At 53.6% G+C, this 21,813-nt stretch overlaps 1 protein-coding gene across 3 annotated transcripts in view; it reads left to right on the top strand.

The window, feature by feature from the left end:
* MDGA1 (MAM domain containing glycosylphosphatidylinositol anchor 1) overlaps window positions 1-16,874 on the top strand; it is a 63,068-nt gene extending 46,194 nt beyond the window's left edge. For 2 of the 3 annotated variants that reach the window (XM_021937211.2, XM_021937214.2), the window contains 8 exons: window positions 211-495; window positions 2,167-2,318; window positions 3,109-3,286; window positions 3,533-3,556; window positions 4,756-4,908; window positions 5,428-5,562; window positions 10,689-10,819; window positions 11,042-12,025. In XM_021937211.2, the coding sequence (XP_021792903.1) occupies window positions 211-495; window positions 2,167-2,318; window positions 3,109-3,286; window positions 3,533-3,556; window positions 4,756-4,908; window positions 5,428-5,562; window positions 10,689-10,819; window positions 11,042-11,296 (1,313 nt within the window). In that variant the 3' untranslated portion in view covers window positions 11,297-12,025. Of the gene's footprint in view, window positions 1-210; window positions 496-2,166; window positions 2,319-3,108; window positions 3,287-3,532; window positions 3,557-4,755; window positions 4,909-5,427; window positions 5,563-10,688; window positions 10,820-11,041 lie in introns of all 3 variants that reach the window. The other variant, XM_021937212.2, reaches the window with a different exon arrangement.
* Window positions 16,875-21,813: the final 4,939 nt, after the last annotated feature.

The raw sequence follows: 21,813 nt of genomic DNA, 5'->3' as shown, positions 1-21,813 counted from the left end.
GTGGGAATAGCCAGGAGGGAGTGGGTACCTGCAGGTTGGGAGGTAAGAGCGTAGCCATTGGAGGGATGTGTTGCGAGTGTGCATCCGCCCTGGGATTTTTCCTGGCGGGGGCTGACGGCAGTAGAGGTGAGCGCGTTACCTCCCCACGGGCCGCTCCTCAGGCCCCACTCGCTGGGGAGAGGCACCGCTGACCGCTGCTCCCGCCCCCAGTCCCGCCGGAGGTGGAGCCCAGTTCCCAGGACGTGCGCCAGGCGCTGGGCCGGCCCGTGCTCCTGCGCTGTTCGCTGCTGCGAGGCAGCCCCCAGCGCATCGCCTCGGCTGTGTGGCGCTTCAAAGGGCAGCTGCTGCCGCCGCCGCCTGTTGTTCCCGCCGCCGCTGAGGCGCCGGATCATGCGGAGCTGCGCCTCGACGCCGTAACTCGCGACAGCAGCGGCAGCTACGAGTGCAGCGTCTCCAACGACGTGGGCTCGGCTGTCTGCCTCTTCCAGGTCTCCGGTGAGCGTCCAGTGGGTCCCTCCCCACCCACCACGCCCACCAGGGGCCAGGCTCTGCCCCAATCCCAGCCCGGGAGATTCTTTCCCTGGGTGGGCCCCTTGACCCCCTTGAAGCCCACCTACTCCAGGCTTAGCCTGGGCCTTTCCAAGACCTGCCCACGCCAAGGCCAGGCCCCGCCCTGTGCCGCTAGTATCCCAACCTGGGCCTCCCAGCCCCGCCCTCCAGGTGCAGGCCACGCCCCTCCACTCACACCCTCTCTTGAGGTTGAGGCCTTCCCCTTCCAAGGCCTGCTTATGCCTACACCTGTCCTAAGCCCCACCTATTACAGCTCAGCCCGCTTCCTGGGCGTCTGACAACTGTGCCGCTTTCAAACACAGCCTTCCCCAGGCCTAGGCTTCGCCTCTCTACCAACACCCAAACCAGGCCTAGACCCTTTCAAAACCCATCCAAGCCACGTCTAGGCTCCGCCTGCGTAAGGCATAAGCTCCACCCCTTTCAGTTTGGTCCAGTGCCAGCTTTGCGCTTCCGGCCGATCCAGCAGCAGGCAGCATTCGCTCCAGCCCCACTCCCACCAGCGTTAGAGCCCGTCAAGTCCTGGCCACAACCCCATCTCAGCCCCTCCCCGCTCGTCCTTGACCCCTGAGGCTACAGATGGGGAACTGCTTCAGGGGTCTGAGGTATAGTTTAGGGGAGAGCAGACGCCTCTCAACAGCTTCTCTGGAACGTTGTTGCGGGGGCACTGGGCCAGACAGCACGCGTTTCCTGAGCTGGCACCCTAGAGGTGCAGGCCCTTCGGTGCCCAGAAACCCCTCTCAGCCCCAGCTCTTCTAGGCATTCTCAGGTGGGCTGTCAGGGGCTGCAGATGGCCATGGGTGGGTCAGAAAGAGGTGGAGGTGGTGGTGAGGGAGGCCTAGGGGAACACAGGGGGGCTGCCTGGGTTGCTGATGTCTTCCTCCATGTGGGGAGAGCCGCTTCCCTGCCAGAGCTGGTGGCAGCGCCTCTGGAGCAGAGCCTGGGGATGCCTGTCCCCCATTCCATGGCATACACAGCTTTCCCAGCAGCCCCCAGCTGACTGGGTGGCCCTTCAGCTTCTGTTTGAATCCCTCACTCAGCAGCAGGGGGATAGGACGGCAGGTCACTGGCCCTCTCCCCACCTCCCCACCATCCAGCCCTGCCAGCCAGAGGCCCCTGTGACATTTCCCACCTCCTTCCCTTCTCCCCTGTTCTCCCACACTTTCCCTGTCTCCCCACTCCTCTCTCTATTCCCCTCCTCTCCCTTACCTTTCTTTCCTCCCGATATCCCTGACCCTTCTTTGTGTCTTTCCCTCACTCTCTTTCCCCTGTCTTCCCTCATATCCCTTTTCTGTGTTTTCCTAAATTTCTCTTTACTCTGTTTTTTCTGGGCCTGCCTTTCTCTTCTTACCAATATCACCTCTTGGAATTTCCAATCTCTGTCTCCATCTCCCACTTTCCCTCCTATCCCATTCTCATTCTCCCCAATCCCCTCTTCTCCCAACATTCCCCAATCTCACAATATTCGCTTTCTCTTTGTTTCTCCATTCCCTCTCTGTTTTCCACCTCATCCTCTTCCGTTTCCCTTTCCCACACCTCCTTTCTTTGTGTCTCCCCCGCACCCTCCACGGCCCAATGCCCCCCTCCCCATCCTCTTAGCCAAAGCCTACAGCCCGGAGTTTTACTTCGACACCCCCAACCCCACCCGCAGCCACAAGCTGTCCAAGAACTACTCCTACGTGCTGCAGTGGACTCAGAGGGAGCCTGATGCTGTCGACCCTGTGCTCAACTACAGACTCAGCGTCCGCCAGGTGGGCCAAAGGGGAGGGTGGCCTGGGGGCAGGTGGAGGGTGGGGTGGCTGACCCTGGAAATGCTCATCAAGGCCAGAGGAAGGGTCAGAGGTGGGGCTCAGACACGTTGACGCTTTTAGAGAGTCTCCCTTAGGGAGAAAAGTTTTGGACATAGCAGCAAGAGATCGGAGGTTCTAGGGATCTGTCCCTTCTGGACCCAGACTCTAGGCACAGCTATGAGAATTGGGCAGGCAAGGGTCTGCTGGGTTCATAGGGGAGGGAGCCAGCGCTACTCACAGAACGTAGAATCTACTCTTGGATCAAGAGCTTAAGAAGGGGTGTGGGAGAGGAGAGGGTCAGTCTCATCCAGGGGGTTTCCACCATGCAAGGCCAGGGTCTCTCTGCTGTTCTCGTGCCCAGTATGATTCCATGTGGTTCTGCTCAGCCCAAGAGGTGACTGGTGGGAGGGTAAGAGTGTGGCACTGGGGCAGACTGCCTAGGCCAGAACCCTGCTTTGTGTGAGCTACAGCAAGCTACTCTCTTTGGCCCAGTTTCCTTATCTGTAAAATGGGGGTAATTATAATATTTTGCCTCATAGGATTGTAATTTTGAGGATTAAATGACTTAATAATGGCAGTATGCTTAAAACAGTACCCCACACTTATTAATGGTTCAGTGTGTTGCTATCATCATTTTTATTATGAAGACAGCCCTGGGAGGTGGGCATGGAAGGGGTGATTGTCCTGTCTCACAGTTGAGGAAACTGAGGGGCTGACTTCCTAGGCATCTGGGAACTCCCTGTACTTACAGTTGAACCAGCACAATGCGGTGGTCAAGGCCATCCCGGTCCGGCGTGTGGAGAAGGGGCAGCTGCTGGAGTACATCCTGACCGACCTCCGTGTGCCCCACAGCTATGAGGTCCGCCTCACACCCTATACCACCTTCGGGGCTGGTGACATGGCCTCCCGCATCATCCACTACACAGAGCGTAGGTGACAGTGGTGGTGGTAGGAAGGATGGGCCCATCTCATGGCCAGGGACCCCCTCCACCATCCCCATGCGGTTCCTAAGCTTGGGGTTCCCCACCGTGTACTCTCCTACCTTGTCACTGCAGGCCAGACCCACTGGCCCCCAGTCCTGGCTCTGAGGACCCTGTCCTCTGGTCCCAAGCAGGGTATCCTCTGCAGAGCCCCACACCTCAGTTCTGACTTGGTTTCCCTGCTTGCTTTCTCAGCCATCAACTCTCCGAACCTTTCAGGTGAGACTTCCCAATCCCCCATGACTTCCCCTTCCCTTTAGGGACACAAAGCCTCTCCCGGTGAGAGAAAGGAGATAGGCTATCCTTGAGACAGTCAGAGAGAAAATGAATTCCCCCTGCGTTTCCATGGGGTACGGCCAGAGGCTAGAAGGAGAAGCAATGTTGGGCTGGAGATGTTTACATCTGGGAGAGAAGCTGGGCTCATCTACACCCCCTGTTGCCTGAGTCGGGGGTTCTTAGTCTGTGACCCATGGACCTCCAAGGAATCTGTGTATAGAATTCAGGCAGTCTATGAACATGGAAAGGCATACAATTAATTTCTTTTTTTTCTTTTGAGATGGAGTCTCACTCTGTTGTCCAGGCTGGAGTGTAGTGGCACAATCTCGGATCACTGCAACCTCTGCCTCCCGGGTTCAAGTGATTCTCCTGCCTCAGCCTCCCAAGTAGCTAGGATAACAGGCATGTGCCACCGTGCCCGGCTGATTTTTGTAGTAGAGACGAGATTTTACCATGTTGCCCAGGCTTGTCTTGAACTCCTGACCTCAGGTGATCCACCTGCCTTGGCCTCCCAAAGTGCTAGGATTACAGGCGTGAGCCATCATGCCTGGCCTCAATTATTTCTTTATTTTCCCTGTCTTCTAGCAGAAATTTAACATCCCCTTCAATGATGAATGGAGGATCCAAACCACAGTAGTAAAATCAGGACCTGTGACTTTGTCAGCTGTAGAAATCCCGTGTTTTCACCTCACCTTACAGTTGTTCGAGATATCTCTAAATATCATTTATATCCATTTGTATTTCAAAACTATAGTAGTTACTAGACCTAACACTAGATCTTGTGATTTAATTAGATGATACAGAAGCCTACTTATGATTTTATAACAGATTGAAAAATATTTTGACAAAATTGATTTTCTTTATAATCCTATATATTTCATTTTATGTCTCTAAAATAATTATTCTGAGATTATCCTTAGGCTTCACTAGATGCTAGAAGGGACTATGGACAAAAAGGGTTAAGAAGTCTTGTTATGGCAACAACTTTGTTGTGGGTCCCGTATCTGGTCTTTTGAAGCCTGGAATCCTGGATGCCTTGCTTGGATGCATGGGAGCTGCCTCTGCAGGGTGGTGACAGGGCGAGGCTGGGCCTCAGGGACTGAAGAGGGTGACTCTTTGTCTCATTCCCCCATGAAATGCAGACAACACCTGCCACTTTGAGGATGAGAAGATCTGTGGCTACACCCAGGACCTGACAGACAACTTTGACTGGACGCGGCAGAATGCCCTCACCCAGAACCCCAAACGCTCCCCCAACACTGGTCCCCCCACTGATATAAGTGGCACCCCTGAGGGTGAGGACCTGGCCTGCTGCCAGAAATGGAGGATTGCTTCAGGGGGTTGTCTAGGCCCAGGGCACCCCACACTGGGGATGAAGGGAGACAACCCCAGTCTGAGGGAGACGCAGTCCTGTCCTCAGGGAGCCTCGGTCTGAGGGGAGACACAGCTCCGTTCTCAGGGAGCCCCAGTCTGAGGGAGATGCAGCTCCATCCTCAGGGAGCCCTGGTCTGAGGGGAGACACAGCCCTGATTTCAGGGATCCCTGGTCTGAGGTGAGTCACAGCCCCATCCTTAGGGAGCCCCAGTCTGAGGGAGATGCAGCCCTGTCCTGATAGAGGATCAAGAGGAAGAGGAATTACAGTAGAGCCAAGGACCCATGAGCACTGAGCAGCCTCCTGTGCTGTGCTGTGAGGCAGGGTGCGTGGGGTAAGGCACCTCAGGTTCAGCCAGCAGAGGCTTAGGCAGAGAGGGAATCAGGTAGGAAGAGGCCTGGGTGTCTCGGGGGCTATTGGCACATCTCCCCATTCCCCACAGGCTACTACATGTTCATCGAGACATCAAGGCCTCGGGAGCTGGGGGACCGTGCAAGGTTAGTGAGTCCCCTCTACAATGCCAGCGCCAAGTTCTACTGTGTCTCCTTCTTCTATCACATGTATGGGAAACACATTGGTGAGTTGGGAGACCAGGTAGTCTCCACCAAGTGTATGCTGGAGGATGGGAGGGGAGTGGGGTCCACAGGAGGCCATGGACTGGCCCATGTGAGGCCTGAGCTTCCCCAGTTGGCTAAATGAGAGGTTCTTGGAGGGGTCTGCACAGAGAATTGGCAAGAGGAGAAGTTGAAAGCCAGCTTGTCCGAGGTTTTGAGATGATCAAGGAGTCCTGAGCCTGCAGATAGAAAAGACTCCAGCAGGGGACGGACGTGGTGGCTCACACCTGTAATCCCAGCCCTTTGGGAGGCTGAGGCAGGCGGATCACCTGAGGTCAGGAGTTCAAGACAAGCCTGGCCAACATGGTGAAACCCCATCTCTACTGAAAATACAAAATTAGTGGGGTGTGGTGGCAGGTGCCTGTAATCCCAGCTACTTGGGAGGCTGAGGCAGGAGAATCGCTTGAACCCGGGAGGTGGAGGTTGCAGTGAGCTGAGATTGCACCACTGCACTCCAGCCTGGGCAGCAAGAGCAAAGCTCCATCTCAAAAAAAAAAAAAAAAAAAAGACTCCAGCAGGATGAGATAGAAGTGGAGGGGATGGAGAAGACAACTAAGAGGATGCAAATACGGAGTGCCCGCCAGGTGATGTCCTGGGTGTGCCGAATCCCTGGTTGCATTAACCCTTACAGCCACCAGATGAGGGAAGTGTTACCATCCAACTCAGAGACGTCAAGCATTTGCCCAAGACCACACAGTAAGCTAGATCTTTGTGACTTCTCCAAGCCCTAAACATGAGATCGGAAGGGTGCTGCTTTGTGGGCAGTGAGAGGAAGTCCTGCTTCCCAAGTGTGGGAGTGAACATAAGGAGTACCCTTTGGCAGGCAATGGTACTGGTAGGAGTGTCACATAACCAGTGAACTCATCTGTCAGCCATCACTTCCAGAGCTCCTGCTCAGTGCCGGGTATCAGGTGCTGCAGTGAATGAGGTGGACGAGTTCCCCATCCTCTTGGCATTTACAGACAAGTGGGAGAGACAGTTATTAAATAACCCATGCTACCAGCTAGGAGTTAGTGACCCCTGCAGCAGTAGAAGGACAGGGGCCGAGACTAGTGGTAACAGGGAGACCTGACTGACTCCGTGGCATGGTCATGGGAGACTCTGCTGAGGACATGATGATTTTTTAAAAATGTTTTTGTTTGTTTACTTATTTATAGGAAAGGTAATACATTTCACAAAGGCCAAAAGGTACAAAAGGGCACATAATGCAAATGCCCTCCCATCCCAGTCCATCTGCCAAAGGTGATCAATAGACTGGATTTTAGGGCAAATTTTCAGAGATACTTTATCCAATAGAAACCAGTACATATGGCTGGGCAAGGTGGCTCACACCTGTAATTCCAGCACTTTGGGAGGCCGAGGCAGGCGGGACACCTGAGGTCAGGAGTTCGAGATCAGCCTGGCTAACATGGCAAAACCTTGTCTCTACTACAAATACAAAAATTAGCCAGGCATGATGGCGGGTGCCTGTAAGGAGGCTGAGGCAGGAGAATCGCTTGAACCCAGGAGGTGGAGATTGCAGTGAGCCGAGATTGCACCACTACACTCCAGTCAGAGCGACAGAGTGAGACTCTGTCTCAAAAAAAAAGAAAAAAGAAAAGAAACCAATACACACACATATATATTTTTAATATATATATATATTTCTATTTCCTCCCATTTTACACATACTGTCCTATACTTGCTCTTTCCCTCTGAATTGTACGTCATCTTGGTGATCATTCCTTGTCAGTCCGCAGAAAGCATCTTCATTGTTTTCCTCAGATGTAATGGTAGAGGGAGTGACTTTAAGCAGATGTAGATCTGAGGGCTCATCATGGAGAAGTTTCCACAGCTAGGGTGATGGGTCAAGCTGAACTGATGAACAAGAATGGAGTCGGATAGAAGGTTCTGCCTCCACCGGGGCCCCCAAACCATTTGCAGAGATCTTTTGCCCATGGCTGGGTCTGGACTTCATAAGAAGCTTCTTCTAGGGTAGATGAGGGTGGATGACCAGGACTCTACCACCCTGCCCAGTCCTCTCATTTCCATTTGGCTTCCCCAGGTAGGACAACCAGTTCATTTGGGTTTACCCCATCTTTCCCAGTTTTAGCACTGGGTATGATTTATGTGGTGAATAAAGCTAGCTCTTAAAACTCAGGATTTCTCTAATACTGATGCTAAGGACAAGGCTCAAAAAAGAAAAAAAGAATGAGTGAGTTTAAAGAAAGATATTAGCACATGTGTTACATAACTTGGTCAAGATAGTGAGAGGGGAGATTGTGGAAGCATTAGCCTGGGGGTGCTCGGCCCATTTGCCCACAGCCCTAGGGACCTGGAATTCTGGGGTAACTGAGGGGTGCTGGAGGAGAAGGAGGAGACCAGAACTTGGCTAAGAGTACCCAGGCAACACCAATGCCCCCTCCCTGTCCCTTCCAGCTCAGCTGCAGCCCCCAGTGATATGAAATATCCGGCTCTGAGGGAAGGGGAATCAATCTTAGATAGTGCCCGTTGGCTGGCACTTCCCACAGACAAAGCTGTACCATCTGTGACACCAGATAGACAGACCCCCTGGTGGGAGAGAGCCACCAAATGTTACCTGCCTTGTATGAAAGGAGTTGGCTTGGACCAAGGAGAGCCAGCGAGACACAAGGTCTAGGGACAGCTGGTGCCCAGAGCTGCCAGGCAGAGTGGGAGGGGAGGAGGGAAGAGGAACTAGGATAGCAAGAAACACCCCTCCTCCATGGCAAAGCCAGGCAGAGGAGCATATTGAAGGTTCCAGGCATATGGAGGTGCCCTCACCAGCAGGGGATGGGCCCTTGAGAGGCTGTGCCAGCACCCAGTAGAACAGGAGGTACTCACCCTGGCTTTCACAGGGCCCAAGCCCCAGTGTCTTCCAGGATCCTCACCAGCCCCAAAGAAATGACTTTCTCTTCTCCCTCCTGGAGATATGCCTGCTGTCCCCATCCCTCTGGGATCTAGCCTCAGTTCCCATACCATTTCTTCCTCCTCCACTACCCTGCCCCAAGGACCCTGATGCGGAAGCCTGCTTTTTCACCATCCCCTTCCCTCAGCACCCATCAGCTCCAGTGTACCCCCTGCTCAGGGGCTTCCTGATATCCCTTTACAGAGGACATCCACGGCCCAAGACCCCCAACCTTCCGTTTGAAAAGGGCCTGCTCAGGCTCAGTGGCTCATGCCTGTAATCCCAGTGCTTTTTGGAGGCCAGGAGTTCTAGACCAGCCTGGGCAACATAGCGAGACCCCCATCTCTACTAAAAAACTTTAAAAATTAGCCGGGTGTGGTGGTGCATGCCTACAGTCCTAGCTACTTGGGAGGTTGAGGTGGGAGGATTATTGAGCCCAGAAGTTTGAAGTTGCAGGGAGCCATGATTGTACCACCAAGACCCTGTCCCCACCCCCCACCCCCCGCAAAAATAATGAGCTTTGCTCAGTACACTCCTCCATATCTTTCTTGCCACATCTAAAACCATACAGAGCTGTATGCTGGTGCCTGGATAGACTCCAGTTTTCCAGCCTCTGGACTTTTGCTCAGCCTATTCCCTCTGCTTAACATGCCTTCTTACCACATTCCCCTGGCCAAATTCTTCCCATTCCTCAAGGCCTGTCAAAAACACCACCTCCTCCAGAAGTCTTCCTAGGTTTGAGCTGGGAGCCCTCTATCCTTCCTGTGAACTCTGAGTCCTTAATGTACAGCTCCCCAGGCCCAGATCACTCTCTGCTCTGTGGTATGGTAGTCCCTGGGATTCACATCTTCTCTTCCCTATTTGACTCCTTGCAGGAAGGTCTGTGTCAAAATTCCTAGAAGTTCCCAATAGTTAAATTCTAAATGAAGAATTTTCCATAACTCTCATCAAGGACTTTCATAGAATCTCAGAGTTGGAAGGACCTCAGGGTTCATGAAGACCAAATCCTATCAATCATTCATTTATTCATCCATCTATTCATTCACTTAACTAATTGAGCACCATTATATGCTAGGCAGTGTTCTAGGACACTAGGACAAGACAAAGACCCCTGCTCTTGAAGAGCTTACAGTCTACTGGTGCCAAGCCTTATAAAGAAAAGAATGCAGAAAAAAGAATAGAGAGCTCTTTTACATGGGATGGTCAGGGACTTCCTTGAGGGAGGGAAGAATGTTCCAGGCTGGGGCAACATCACAAGCAAAGGCCCTAAGGCAGGCCTCAGGTATTGAAAGAAAAGCAAGGAAACCAGTTTGCTGTACCCGAGTGGAAGCCAGGAAAGAGTGGCGGCAAATGAGATCAGAGAAGCTGACAGCGTCCAGATCAGGTGTGGAAGTCCAGGAAAGGATGGCGATGGGAAGCCTCAAAGGGGACTGAGCAGGGGGGTAACGTGACTGGAGACAGGGGTCCCCTCCACAGCACCCCTGCTGGATAGTCCTGTCCAAGGACAGGATGCTCCCCCAAGACAGCCCACTCTTTTGCTGGGCAGATCTCATACATCCAGGGTCTTCCTTAGATGGAGTTCAAATCTGCCTCCTGCAAGCTTTCACTTGCTGGTATTTATTCTACCCCATGGGGAATGCAGAGCATGGACGATCACACAGACTGTCCCTTCTGGCCTTCTCTCTCCTAGGGCCTTACTGGACCCAACATACTCCTCTTGCCAACTGGATATTAAACGTTTCAAAACCCCTTCATCTACCTCCACAAGTCATGTACTGCCAACAGGGACACACTGTTTTCTTTGGAAATCCTGCTGTGTGCCCAGACAGAGGTCCCACTGCCCTGGGACAGCTCCCTTGTCTAGAGGGGAAGGGTAGGGTGTGTGTGCGTGTGTGTGTTTGTGGGTGGGGAGATTAGCTGATTAGCAGGGCAGGACAGAAGGACAGAAATGAAAGAAAATTTGCAAGTCATCCTGATGAACTGAAATCCTGCTGAAGTCTTGTTTCCCACATTGAGGGTGTCCCTGCAGGAATGGGACATTGCACCCAGCTGGGCATGGGGAGGAGGTCCTGTCAACAGGGACAGGGCTGTAGGATGTGGTGGGAGAAGAGGGCTTGGTAAATGTGAAAAGGTGAGGGTGCCCTGGCCAGATCTCACTGCCGACTGTCTTCACACCCACCACAGGCTCCCTCAACCTCCTGGTGCGGTCCCGGAACAAAGGGGCTCTGGACACGCATGCCTGGTCCCTCAGTGGCAATAAGGGCAATGTGTGGCAGCAGGCCCATGTGCCCATCAGCCCCAGCGGGCCCTTCCAGGTGAGTCCGCAGGGCCCAGAGGACCTTCCCCAGCTTCGGTGGTTGCTGTGGCCAGGAAGCACTTAGGAAAGCCTTGTCCTTCTTCCTGGGGGCTAAGGATGGAAAGAGTCAGGCTAGGGGGAACTTCCAGGTAGATTAAGGGGAAAGGTGGGTTGGGGGAGCGCTCTGGTCCCCAGCAGAACCTCCTCAACCCTTGCTCCCTGCTTTCTGACCCCACCCCAGATTATTTTTGAGGGGGTTCGAGGCTCAGGCTACCTGGGGGATATTGCCATAGATGACGTCACACTGAAGAAGGGGGAGTGTCCCCGGAAGCAGATGGATCCCAATAAAGGTGCAAGATGGGAAGGAGGTGGGGGAGCTGAATCTGGCGGGAGCTGTGTGTGGAGGGGGTTCCTGTCTGTTGGGGGAGGGTGTTTGTGTCTGAATAGGGGTTCAGAATGTCTGAGTGATGGGAATCACGTGGCTCTGACGGTGTAAGGGTGTGCCCCACCCTCACTCAGGCTGTGTGCATGTGTAAACAGTGAGAAGCCCAGCCCCCACCCTCATGGTGAGCCTACTGACCTGTTCATGGTATCAGAGCGCCTCCTGTGCCTGTGTCTGAATACATCTGTGCATACCTCGGGCTCCAGAGGTGAACGTGCGCCTTCCAGGGCCAGAGGTTTCCAATACTAACAGCTCCCACTTACTGAGCAATTACTGTGTACCAGGCAAGGCACATAAACTTGTATATGCACGTTTCACTTACCTCACAACAGTTAATCCTCACAACGGTCGTTTGGGGTAGCACACACCGTTGGACCCATTTTACAGGTGAGGAAACTGAGGCCCACTGAGGTTAAGTAAATTGTTCCGAGTCTTAGTGAACCCGAAGCCTGGCAGGCTGAGCTAACCCCCACTTCACCCCACGCCATCTCATATCTGTGCTGTGAGTTTGTCTGTGTGCACTGAGGCCAGTGCGCACCCTCAGGCCCTCCAAAGAGGTGGGTAGAGTAACAGTGCCCTGATGCTGCCGACCTGCCTGCCACTTCCTGCCCCTGCCAGAGCTGACCAGAGCCCTGGCCTGTCTCCTCTTTCTTTCCTGTTGCAGTGGTGGTGATGCCGGGCAGTGGAGCCCCCTGCCAGTCCAGCCCACAGCTGTGGGGGCCCATGGCCATCTTCCTCTTGGCGTTGCAGAGATGATGAGAGCTGTGTGGGCCCCCCCGCAACTTTGCCCCCGGCACACCAAAGTGTCCACATTGTACCAAAGACTGACCCCTGCCAGCTGGGGTGCCCAGGGGCAGGGCCGGCCTGCCAGGGAGGGGGCCTGCATTGGCTGCAAGGATGAGCAGAGGACAAGGACAGAGGCCAGGCACTGAGGCCCTGCAGACAGCTGTTCCACATGCACACACGCACACACTCATGCTCTCACACACAGAGATATATTAAAGCACAAGTTTCTATCCGACCTGCCAGCACCTTCTTTACTGCAAAGACAGGGGACTTGCCTGAATGGCATCTGCCAACCCAGGGACCTTGGCGCAACATGGGCCTTGTCCTTGCTGCACTCGTGGTGTGCTTCTGACTTTCCCCTGTCCCCTAACTCAACGCCGAACTCCAGCCTGGTGGCTTTGCCAGAAGGGAGCCAGAAGTGGGGCAGACATGGAGCCCCTCCCTTGGTCAGACTCTGGGACTCCTGAGATGGGAGAGGTAGGGATCAGAGGCGGAACAGGTGGGACTTTGCGAGCTCTGTGAATGTCCCACGTCCAGGGGACAACCAGGAAGGTAGGGCACCTGCTGCACACAACTCTGTCCAGAGTGAGCACTGGATGGTGGAGACCACAGGTCACCCCAGATCCCCTGACCTATTTCTGGGACACCATATTTCCCTCCTCAGTGTGCGCCCTTTGAAGGGCCCCAGCACAGGGTCTTGGGCCTGGGCAGTCTGAAGACTGACACCTTCCCCACTCCACCCCACAAGCAGTGGGACTCCTGAGAACACGGTTCCCTCCTAGCCTCAGCCCCCAGCTGGGTCTCAGAGGAGCTGGGGGAGTGGTGGCCAGCCCATTTTCTGGGGTGAAGCTTGACTTTGAGAAAGGCAGAAGGGAAGTCCTGCTTCTGTGATTTGGTGCCCCCATATCAGACAGTGAATTTGAAAGTGGAGAGAGGCCTTCCTTTCTTATCTACTTGGCATGAAAGGGTGCCCTGGGTAGGAGGGTGTATGCAGGGCAAAATGCCAAAAAGCACTGTCTAGTCAAAAGTTCCCTTCTCCACCCAGGGGCAGTGAAGGAGGAGGGGCTTATAGAGCTGGGATTGGTGGAGGGAGCAGGAGCCAGTCCCCTCACTCTCTGGGAGCTGTGAAAGGGCTCCCTGTCCTTGGGTCCTGGGTTAGGCGCCTGAGATTGACATGATGGGATCTAGATCTTTCCTCCTTGACATCACCCCTGAGCCCCCACCCAGCCGTCCATGGGAGAGAGAAGGCCCAGCCCCCTCTAGAATGAGTCTTTACGCATGCGTGCATATGTGTGTATGTGTGTGTGCCCGTCTGTGTCTAGGTACCACCGTGGGCACCTCGTTGAGCAGGAGTGTGTGCAAACACAGGTCTGTGTGTGCAGTCACACATATTGGCCTGTGAGACTGGATGGAGACCCAGTCGTTTCTATGAGTGTCCGTGTACGTCAGTGTGTGTGTCCATCTTCCTGAGTGACGTGTTTGCTTGTAGGGTGCTGGCTGAAGAGACTCTGGCCAGCCCTGTTCTGTAGTCTCAGGCTGCCTGCGATGGCCTGAAATTCCACCTTTCATCCCCTGTGAATGACAAAGAACTTACAGATGACCGTATTGAACGCAAGCACCTTTGGTGAGGAGCGGCACAGGGCTCCTCCTGGAGCATTTGTTGGGGACAGCTGCAGAGAAGAGGCCTGGAACTCGGGCAGCACTGCAGCGCCAGGCGGCAGGCGGGGAACCGAGGCAAAGGCTGCCCATCTCCTCCCCCTGCCAGGCCTGTGTGATCATTATCACCAACAGCTGGTGGGTGGCTGGGCCAGGATGTAGCAGGGCCTTCTGATGCCTGATCAGCATGGCTGCCTTCCTGGCCCAGTCAAGGCCTCTGTCCGAAATGAGTCGCTCCAGGTTCTCAGCATACACTTCCATCGCGTCTGTCGGGTATTGTTCCTTAATTGTCCCATCTGTGCGGAGTCTGTTGCCCCAACTAGACTGTGAGCTCCTCCTCAGAGCCTTCCAAGTCCTCCCTCCACCTCCACCGCCTCCCGCTCGTGCCCAGCACAAGTGGGCCTGGTGTGGAAACCACTCCATTGCCCAGTGGAATGGATTCTGTAATGAGTGGTTCCTGGCCTCGCCTGCGGAATAGAATCACCAGAGTGATTCTATTAAAAAGCATTGCTGCTTGGGTCCCACCTCAGAGGCTCTGATTTCACTGGGCTGGAGCACAGTCGGACATCAGAAATGTTGAAAAGCTCCTCAGGTTCTCCTGACAGCAGGAACCACTGGCCTGGCACCTCCTGGGTGCTTCCTCTGTGCCCTCGCTGGGGTAGGCATTGGAGCACCAGAGATGAATAGCCCCAAGTGCTTCCTCTTTGGGGTTCCTAAGGCACCCTGTGCCTGCTTCCCTCTGAGACCTTCCAGTCCATCTGCCCCGCAACCCTGGCTACTCCAGCAGGGGACTTGTCTCCCTGGTTCCCCTCAGGATCCATACAGCCTGCCGCGGTAAAGGTGCTCAGTACATGTTGGCTGGGCTGAACTGCATACATATGGCCCCCAGATTCCTGGTCTTTATGGGTGGAGGGCACAAGGTGGGGGGGGCGGGGGGATGCTGCTGGAGGTCTCAGTGGGTGCAGACAGCCCTGCCTGGAGGATGGCTTGACCCGGGGTTGACAGAGTGTGCTGAAACGCTGAGGTCCCCACGTGTGAATGGGTGAGGTTGATGTGTATGTCTGTGTGTGCCAGCAGGTGGGTGGGGGATGTGGGTGTCAGTGTATGCCAGCGGGCACTGTGAGTGTCTAGGCACGTGCTGGTCTGTGTGTGTGCGCGTGTTCCTCAGCGGAGATGAGTGGCTTTGTGTATCACCAGGTGACTTGTCAGTGTCAGTGTCTGTGTGTGCCTGTGAGCCAGCATCTCTGTATCAGTGTTGCTCATGCTGTGTCTTCGTGTGCCACGGTGTGTCAGTGTCTATGTGTTGATGGGTGGCCCATGAGTGACCCCCGCCAGGGGAGACAAGGCTGGCTGGATCCAGCACATCTCCCCAGTGGCAGCCTCGCCCTCTGGGTCAGGGTGACTGAGGCATTTTGTGGCCTTAAAATGGGGTGTTAGCCCTCAGGGTGCTGGGGCCCTTCCATCCCTTGTCCCCTTCATGTTGGTGAAAAGGACTCCGGGGGCCAAGTGCTGTAGAGCAGCTTATGAAAGTCTCAGCTTGGCTATCCTGCCCTTGGGACCACAGACGGACTCCTAGGGTGCTGAGTGAAGCCTGAAGACCAAGCCCCCTCCTCCTGGAATGCTCCTTCCACCCCTGCCTCTTGGAGATGGGCCTGACACCTCTTTCCCATTCATTCTCCTTTTGCCTGTGCTCTGGGAAAGCCCCTGGCTCAGGCTGTCAGAGTGAGGATGGACCTCAAAAGTTTGAACCCCTCGTGCAGATGAAGAAGCTGAACCCCAGAGTGGGGAAGGGGAGTGGCCCAAGATCACACAGCTAGTTTGAGTAGAGCCAGTCTTGGGAGAGCCAGGTACTACAGCCCTGGGGGTGTCACACCACTTATCACTGCCCCTGAGGTCTCCTGCCAAACGAGTGCAGGGAGTTTGGCTAACAGTCCTGTCTCCGGGGTGCCGGTGGGGATGTTATAGATGTTGCTGGGATCCCACCCTGGGAGAGATGCTATCTCCCAGCTCTACATTCTGGCCTCTCATCCCAGGCTGCACACCCTTCTGCCCCATGGCAGGCCTGGGTGCCACACAGAGGTGGCCACCCTCCCACCAGTGTCTGCAGCTGCCGCCCCTCTCCCAGGCCCCCAGAGAGAAGAGACCCTGTTTCCCCTCCTCTCCCCGTGACTTCACAAGAGCTCAGGCTAAGAGTGCAGGTCAGCATGTCCTCATGTGCTCATCCTCTTCACTTCCCCAAAGACCAGGAGGGTTGCGGGTGGGGCGTGCAGAATCCTTGTGTTTTTTCTCGCTGGGCAGCTCGAGGGACTGGGGAGTATTCCCAGGGCCTTTCCTCTGCTCTGGAGAGTCCCTGCAGAGCCACTGACTGAGGCTGGGTTCAGGGTTCAGGGTTCAGGGGAGTCCTCCATGCTTCCAAAGGCCGGGAAGCACCTGCCTCTCTATCGAGTCAGTGCTGTGCGTGTGTGTCCGAGAATGTGGTGTGTGATGTGTGGAGTGTGCGTGTGTGTGTGTGTTGGGGCAGAAGGACCACTCTTTCCTGGGGATCCCTTGACCCTTATAACTAGAAGGGACGTTAGGGAGCATCTAATCTGGTGCCCCCATTGTACAGGCAAGGTCCAGAGGGATGACATCTGCCCACCCCACCCCTTGTCCTCTCGTTGCCTGCACTCATTTCCCAGGGACCCTCCTAGGATAGGAATGCCCTCCTTCCTAGCGCCCTCCCACCCTCCTCCCAGCCACCCACATAATCACCATCTCAGCCCAGCTCTGGTGGTCCTCTAGGCCCCAGTGGTCTCCATGCATCCTTCCTGCCCCAGAGTAGCCAGCTCACCAAGGCCTTTATCCCGAGCCCAGGAGAAGGGGCAGGGAGGGAAGGGGCTGCTCCAGCCCTGAGGCCTCAAAGACTTGGGAGAAAAGCCAAAACTCCTCATGCCCAGGCCCACATGTCTGACCACCCCAGCCCACCCCACCACCAAGGTAAAAGCACAACAGGAGACCCCCTTATTAATGGGTGAAATGTATTGGGGTTGTTTTTTTAGTCACACGACCCCGTCCTCACCCCTTTGCCTTGCTGTCTGTCTCCACCCCAGCCTCTGTTCCCCATTTGCCTCTCTTTCACCTCCAAGCCCCCAAATGTAACCTCTAGTTGCGGACGCGGTTGTTCTATCAATAAAGCTGCAGTGTTCTAGCGCTCAGCGTCAGCCGTGTGTGTTGGCTGGGCAGAGTGGGCCAGGGTGGGGGCCGGGGCACTGGAGGGCTCCTCTCAGCTCCCTGGGGGCGGCCTTTCTTCTCTTTGGCACCTGTCGACAGGGATCCTGCTCTGTGGCCTGGACAGTGAGGACCTGCATCCTGGTCTGCTCCCAGCGAACTTGTGTCCTCATTCGTTTGCTCATTCAGAAAATACCAACCAAACACTGCCTTTGTGGAAGCCCCTGTGTAACGGGAGAGATGGACAGTAAGCTAATAACAACACCAAGACACATATAATGATGTGTACAGTGAGGGCTGGGAAGGGAAATTGGTGCTATGAAAGAAGGTAAGAGGAGGGTTCTTACTTGGGTTGGGGCTTCAGGGAAGATTTCTCTAAGAGACATTTAGGAGAGACAGAATGATTGGAGTTAGCCTGTTGGGGCTGGAGAGGCTTCTGAGCAGAGGAAACAGAATGTGCAAAGGCCAACAGGGCCCAAAAACTCAGAAGGCTCAAGGAAGGGGAGTAAGAGCAAAGGAGGAGGAATAAGGTTGGTATAGTGGTTGAAATGCCCTTTTCCCTTCTCGGCACCCAACCCTACCATCCCTCCTACACGCTCGGAGTCCCTTCCCTCTTAATCTCTATTCTGGCCCTATAGACCAAACCCTGCACCCTACTTGGGGCTGCCTCCCTTATTCACCACCAGCTAGCTGCATTCTTGCACTAAAATCAAGTTATGCCAGCCTTTCCCTTTACCCCAGACCTCTCAGAATTCTAGAATTTCGGAGCTGGGAGGTCCTTAAAGGTCACTTATTTCAACCATCTACTCCTATATTATAGGAGAGATGGGCTTGCCAAGGTCATGGGGATAGGCAGTGATGAGCATTTGCAAAGTGCCCCAAGTCAAGGGTGTGGGTGTCATGATGTGGACTACATCATATCAGGTGAATGATGGGAGGAGTCTTTCAGGTTACAGTGATTCGGGTAGTGGATTGGGTAGTTTCACTTCCATGTTCCAGATGGGGAAACTGAGGCTCAGATGACAAGACCAAGGGCTCCCTCTCCCTACCACCTAAGTTTTATTGGCCCTCATGTTGGGTAACTTCTTGTTGCCACACCTGGCCTTTCTCTTCTAATAGAAGAGAAAGGGACTAAAGGACTCACCACTGCTGTAAGTTGGCTCCTTGAGCACAGGAAGAGAAATCCGGTCAAGCTCACTCAAGTGCAGGAGCATTATTGTGAGGACAGACACAGTGAGGGGGAAGAGCACTCAGAAATCCAAACAGGAGTTGCAACAGGGATGGTTTTCCTGAACCAGATGGGCATTTTGGATTCAAGGTAGCTCCAGGATCATCGTCTACAGAAACTGCTGGTGCCTCACCTGTGGTAGAATAAAGATGCCTGCAAATCCCTTGTTATCCTTTCTGTAGACAGGCAGAGTCTAATTCCCTTCCTGTTGAATCTGGGTTGCTCTTAGTGCCTTGTTTGTGCAATAGAATGTGACATACTGAGTTGAAGATGCCTTGGAGCTTCAGCTCAGGCCTCTTGGAACGTTCTCTCTGGAAGCCCTGAACTGCCACATAGGATGTCCTCTGAGTTGCTCTGAGACCACCATGCTGGAGGGGCTCCGGCTGACCATCCCAGCTGAGTCCAGCCTTCCAGTCATCTCCACCAAAGCACCAGAAGATATGGGAGTGCAGCCGCCTCAGACCTTCTAGACCAGCCCAACTTTCACCTGAATTGCTCAGTCAAGCTCTGTCCAAATTCCTGACCCATCGTCATGGGATATAATAAAATAGTTGTTTTAAGCCCCTGCGGTTGGGAGTAGTTTGTGACAACAGCAATAGATGACCACCCTGGCATGACTCAGTCACTCGCCAGCATCTGCTGCTGCTTTTTGTCCACACAGTTCCTCTCCTGAGTCATGGTGTCTGCTTCCTCATAACTTCAGCTTTCCAGGCATCATGACCTCTCCAACTCAACTCTCCTTCATGGCCTTCCGGTGGCAGCTGCCAGCATTCACTGACTCAGCCGCTCAGGATAATGGGCTGATTGGACGGGCCCCCATTTCAGGTCCAGCCACACATACATCATTGGGCAACCTGTGGGTTGGCTGCCCTTGAGTCAGATGCCACCCTGATCCAACCAGCTGGGCTGGAGGAAGGGGTCATGGACATGAAACAAGGCTACCTGGGGGCTGCCATTTCTAGGCAGCTTGTGGGTGGACCCACTTAGGAGGGGCAGGAAGCTGGCAGGCACCGAAAACACACCTCCTTGCATCTTCCCTCTTTCTCCCCTCCTCTAGTGGCCATTCATTCCCAGGGGCACAGTAATGCAGTGTATGTCCCATGAAAGTTCTCCAAGTGACCCTGTCCAAGGGCAGGTCCCATTGCAAACTGTACAGGTAGGCCAGGTAACCTGCAGCAACCGAGTCCTGTGTTATCAGGACTTTGACATATATATTTTTAAAGAACATAGCCAATTTATTTAGTTTATTTTTATTTATTTATTGTTTAAGACAAGGTCTTGTCCTGTCACCCAGGCTGGACTACAGTGACACAATCTTGGCTCACTGAAACCCCCACCTCCCAGGTTCAAGTGATTCTCATGCCTCAGCCTCCCAAGTAGCTGGGATTATAGGCATGTGCCACCATACCTGGCTAATTTCTGTATTTTTAGTAGAGATGGGTTTTCACCATGTTGGCCAGGCTGGTCTCAAACTCCTGGCCTCAAGTGATCTGCCCGCCTCGGCCTCCCAAAGTGTTGGGATTATAGGCGTGAGCCACCGTGCCCGGCCAGGACTCTGATATTTTTATTTTCACGTTACAGATCAGCAAAGTGAGGCTCAGAAAGGTGATGTGGTTACCCTAGCTCAGAAAATTCAGAAGAGGAAGAACCTAGAGGGAGATCTAGGTTTGCGACTTCTGGTGTGATGTACATTCACATCAGCCAGAGTCCCTCCTCTTTTTCCTCTCCTTGGGGATCACTCTGCTTTTCCCACCAGCTCTTTCCCAGGGGCTGGGAGAAGCAGGCCCTTTCTCTGTGAGGCTCGGGCTGCAGTCCTTTGCTTCAGATGGAGACCATGCCTATTCCTGCTTTTCTATTTCTAGCTGCCTGACCTTTTTGCATGTCCTTTGTTGAAAGCTACTATAACAGCTTTTTAGAAAGGGGTTGGGTATAGATAAATCCAAGAAAAAAGTCGAAACTCTCCTCCTTGAAGTCACCCCAAACCCAGGTGGAGGCATCCTTCCATACCGCTTCTTGAACCCCCGCTCCCAAATTCATCTTTCCTGGGCATGCGGCCCCGTCAGCGCCCAGAGTGGTTTCCTGTTCTGAGGTCCACTTGGCAGGGCCCCCCGAATGCAAATCCTACCACTGCATCCATCACCCTGTCTTGTCAGCTGTTTGGTCTTCTCTAAAGATGTTTTGAATTGCCCATTTTTCTCGGGTCCCCTGGGGCCAGCCACAGCTCAGCAGAGTGGACTCGGCACTCTGTGAGTCCTCATTCCATCTATATACGCTGCCCTCCCTAAGCAGAGTCCCTCTCTGTCACCCCCCGAGCCGTTCCCCCAGAACCACCTGCTGGTTCACTCTCATCTGAGAGGCGGTGAGAAATAGAGTAAAACATGAGTCAGAGAGGCTGAGAGTGCCGAACATCCACACAGTGGGAGTCTCTGCTGCCATTTAAAGATGTCCATAATATATTGTCGAGAGAGAATGGCAGATTAGAAAGCGCATGCCTGTTACTATCTTTTTTATATAATAACATCTGTGTATATATGAGCATATGCATTTTTTTGGTCTGAAAGACTATTCACTGCAATGTGAATAGTAGTTATCTCAGTAGTGAAATTTCAGATGCTTCTGACTCACATCTTTAGGTTTTCTGTATTGCCTGAATATTTTTACATGAACATGTATTATTTTTAATAACCAGGGAAAAAAAATCTATTTTCTCAAGAAAATAAAAGCCAGAAGTCATCAAGGACTATAGATTAGAAATAAAGGTCACTTTCTGTTCTTAGCATTATTTTTATAACTGTACATCACAGAGTTTGGGAAAGGGCTTTGAACTTGAAATCTTTTCCTGCTGATTTATTCAAGTAAAAATGTTCATGCAGTGGAGGAGGAGGGGGGAAGAATTGGATTGAGTTTACCAGGGCCAAGGAGGAGGGGATGTCGAGCCAAGCTTTGAATAACAGAAATTCCAAAGAGAAGAAGAACACAACCTCCAGCAACAAACACTAACATTTAGTGTTATATCTGATGCCCATACAGTGTGTGCGACTGTGTGTGCATGAGTATGCATGTATGCTTGCACACGTGTGAGTGTATGTACATGCCCACACATGTAAGCCTGCGGCAGCCTTGACCATGTAATAAATTATGAAGCAAGTGGCTAATTGAGATGCCCATGGTCAGCGGTTGCTGCAGTCAGAGTGGGAAGGACCCAAGAAAGTATAAAAACTACAACTCCTCTGCCTGCCCAACTCCCCACCTTCCTCCTCAGCCTCTCTTGTCCTCACCCAGACTCAGGGCGCAGGAGGGGTAACTGAGGCGTAGAGCGAGGGAAGCAGCAGGGAAGAGGACCTGGTCAGTCAGAACTCCTGTGTTCTGTCACTATCTGAGGCCTCCCTTTCACCCTCTCCCTCTTTTGACTCAAGAATCCCAGGTCCGGCCGGGCGCGGTGGCTCAAGCCTGTAATCCCAGCACTTTGGCAGGCCGAGGCGGGTGGATCACAAGGTCAGGAGATCGAGACTATCCTGGCTAACATGGTGAAACCCCGTCTCTACTAAAAATACAAAAAACTAGCCGGGCGCAGTAGCGGGCGCCTGTAGTCCCAGCTACTTGGGAGGCTGAGGCGGGAGAATGGCGTGAACCCGGGGGGCGGAGCTTGCAGTGAGCCGAGATCGCGCCACTGCACTCCAGCCTGGGAGACACA

This window comes from Papio anubis, chromosome 6 (genome assembly GCF_008728515.1).
Source record: "Papio anubis isolate 15944 chromosome 6, Panubis1.0, whole genome shotgun sequence".
NCBI lineage: Eukaryota > Metazoa > Chordata > Mammalia > Primates > Cercopithecidae > Papio > Papio anubis.
Note: the sequence above shows the minus strand (reverse complement) of the source record. Positions and strands in the feature narration are given on the sequence as shown.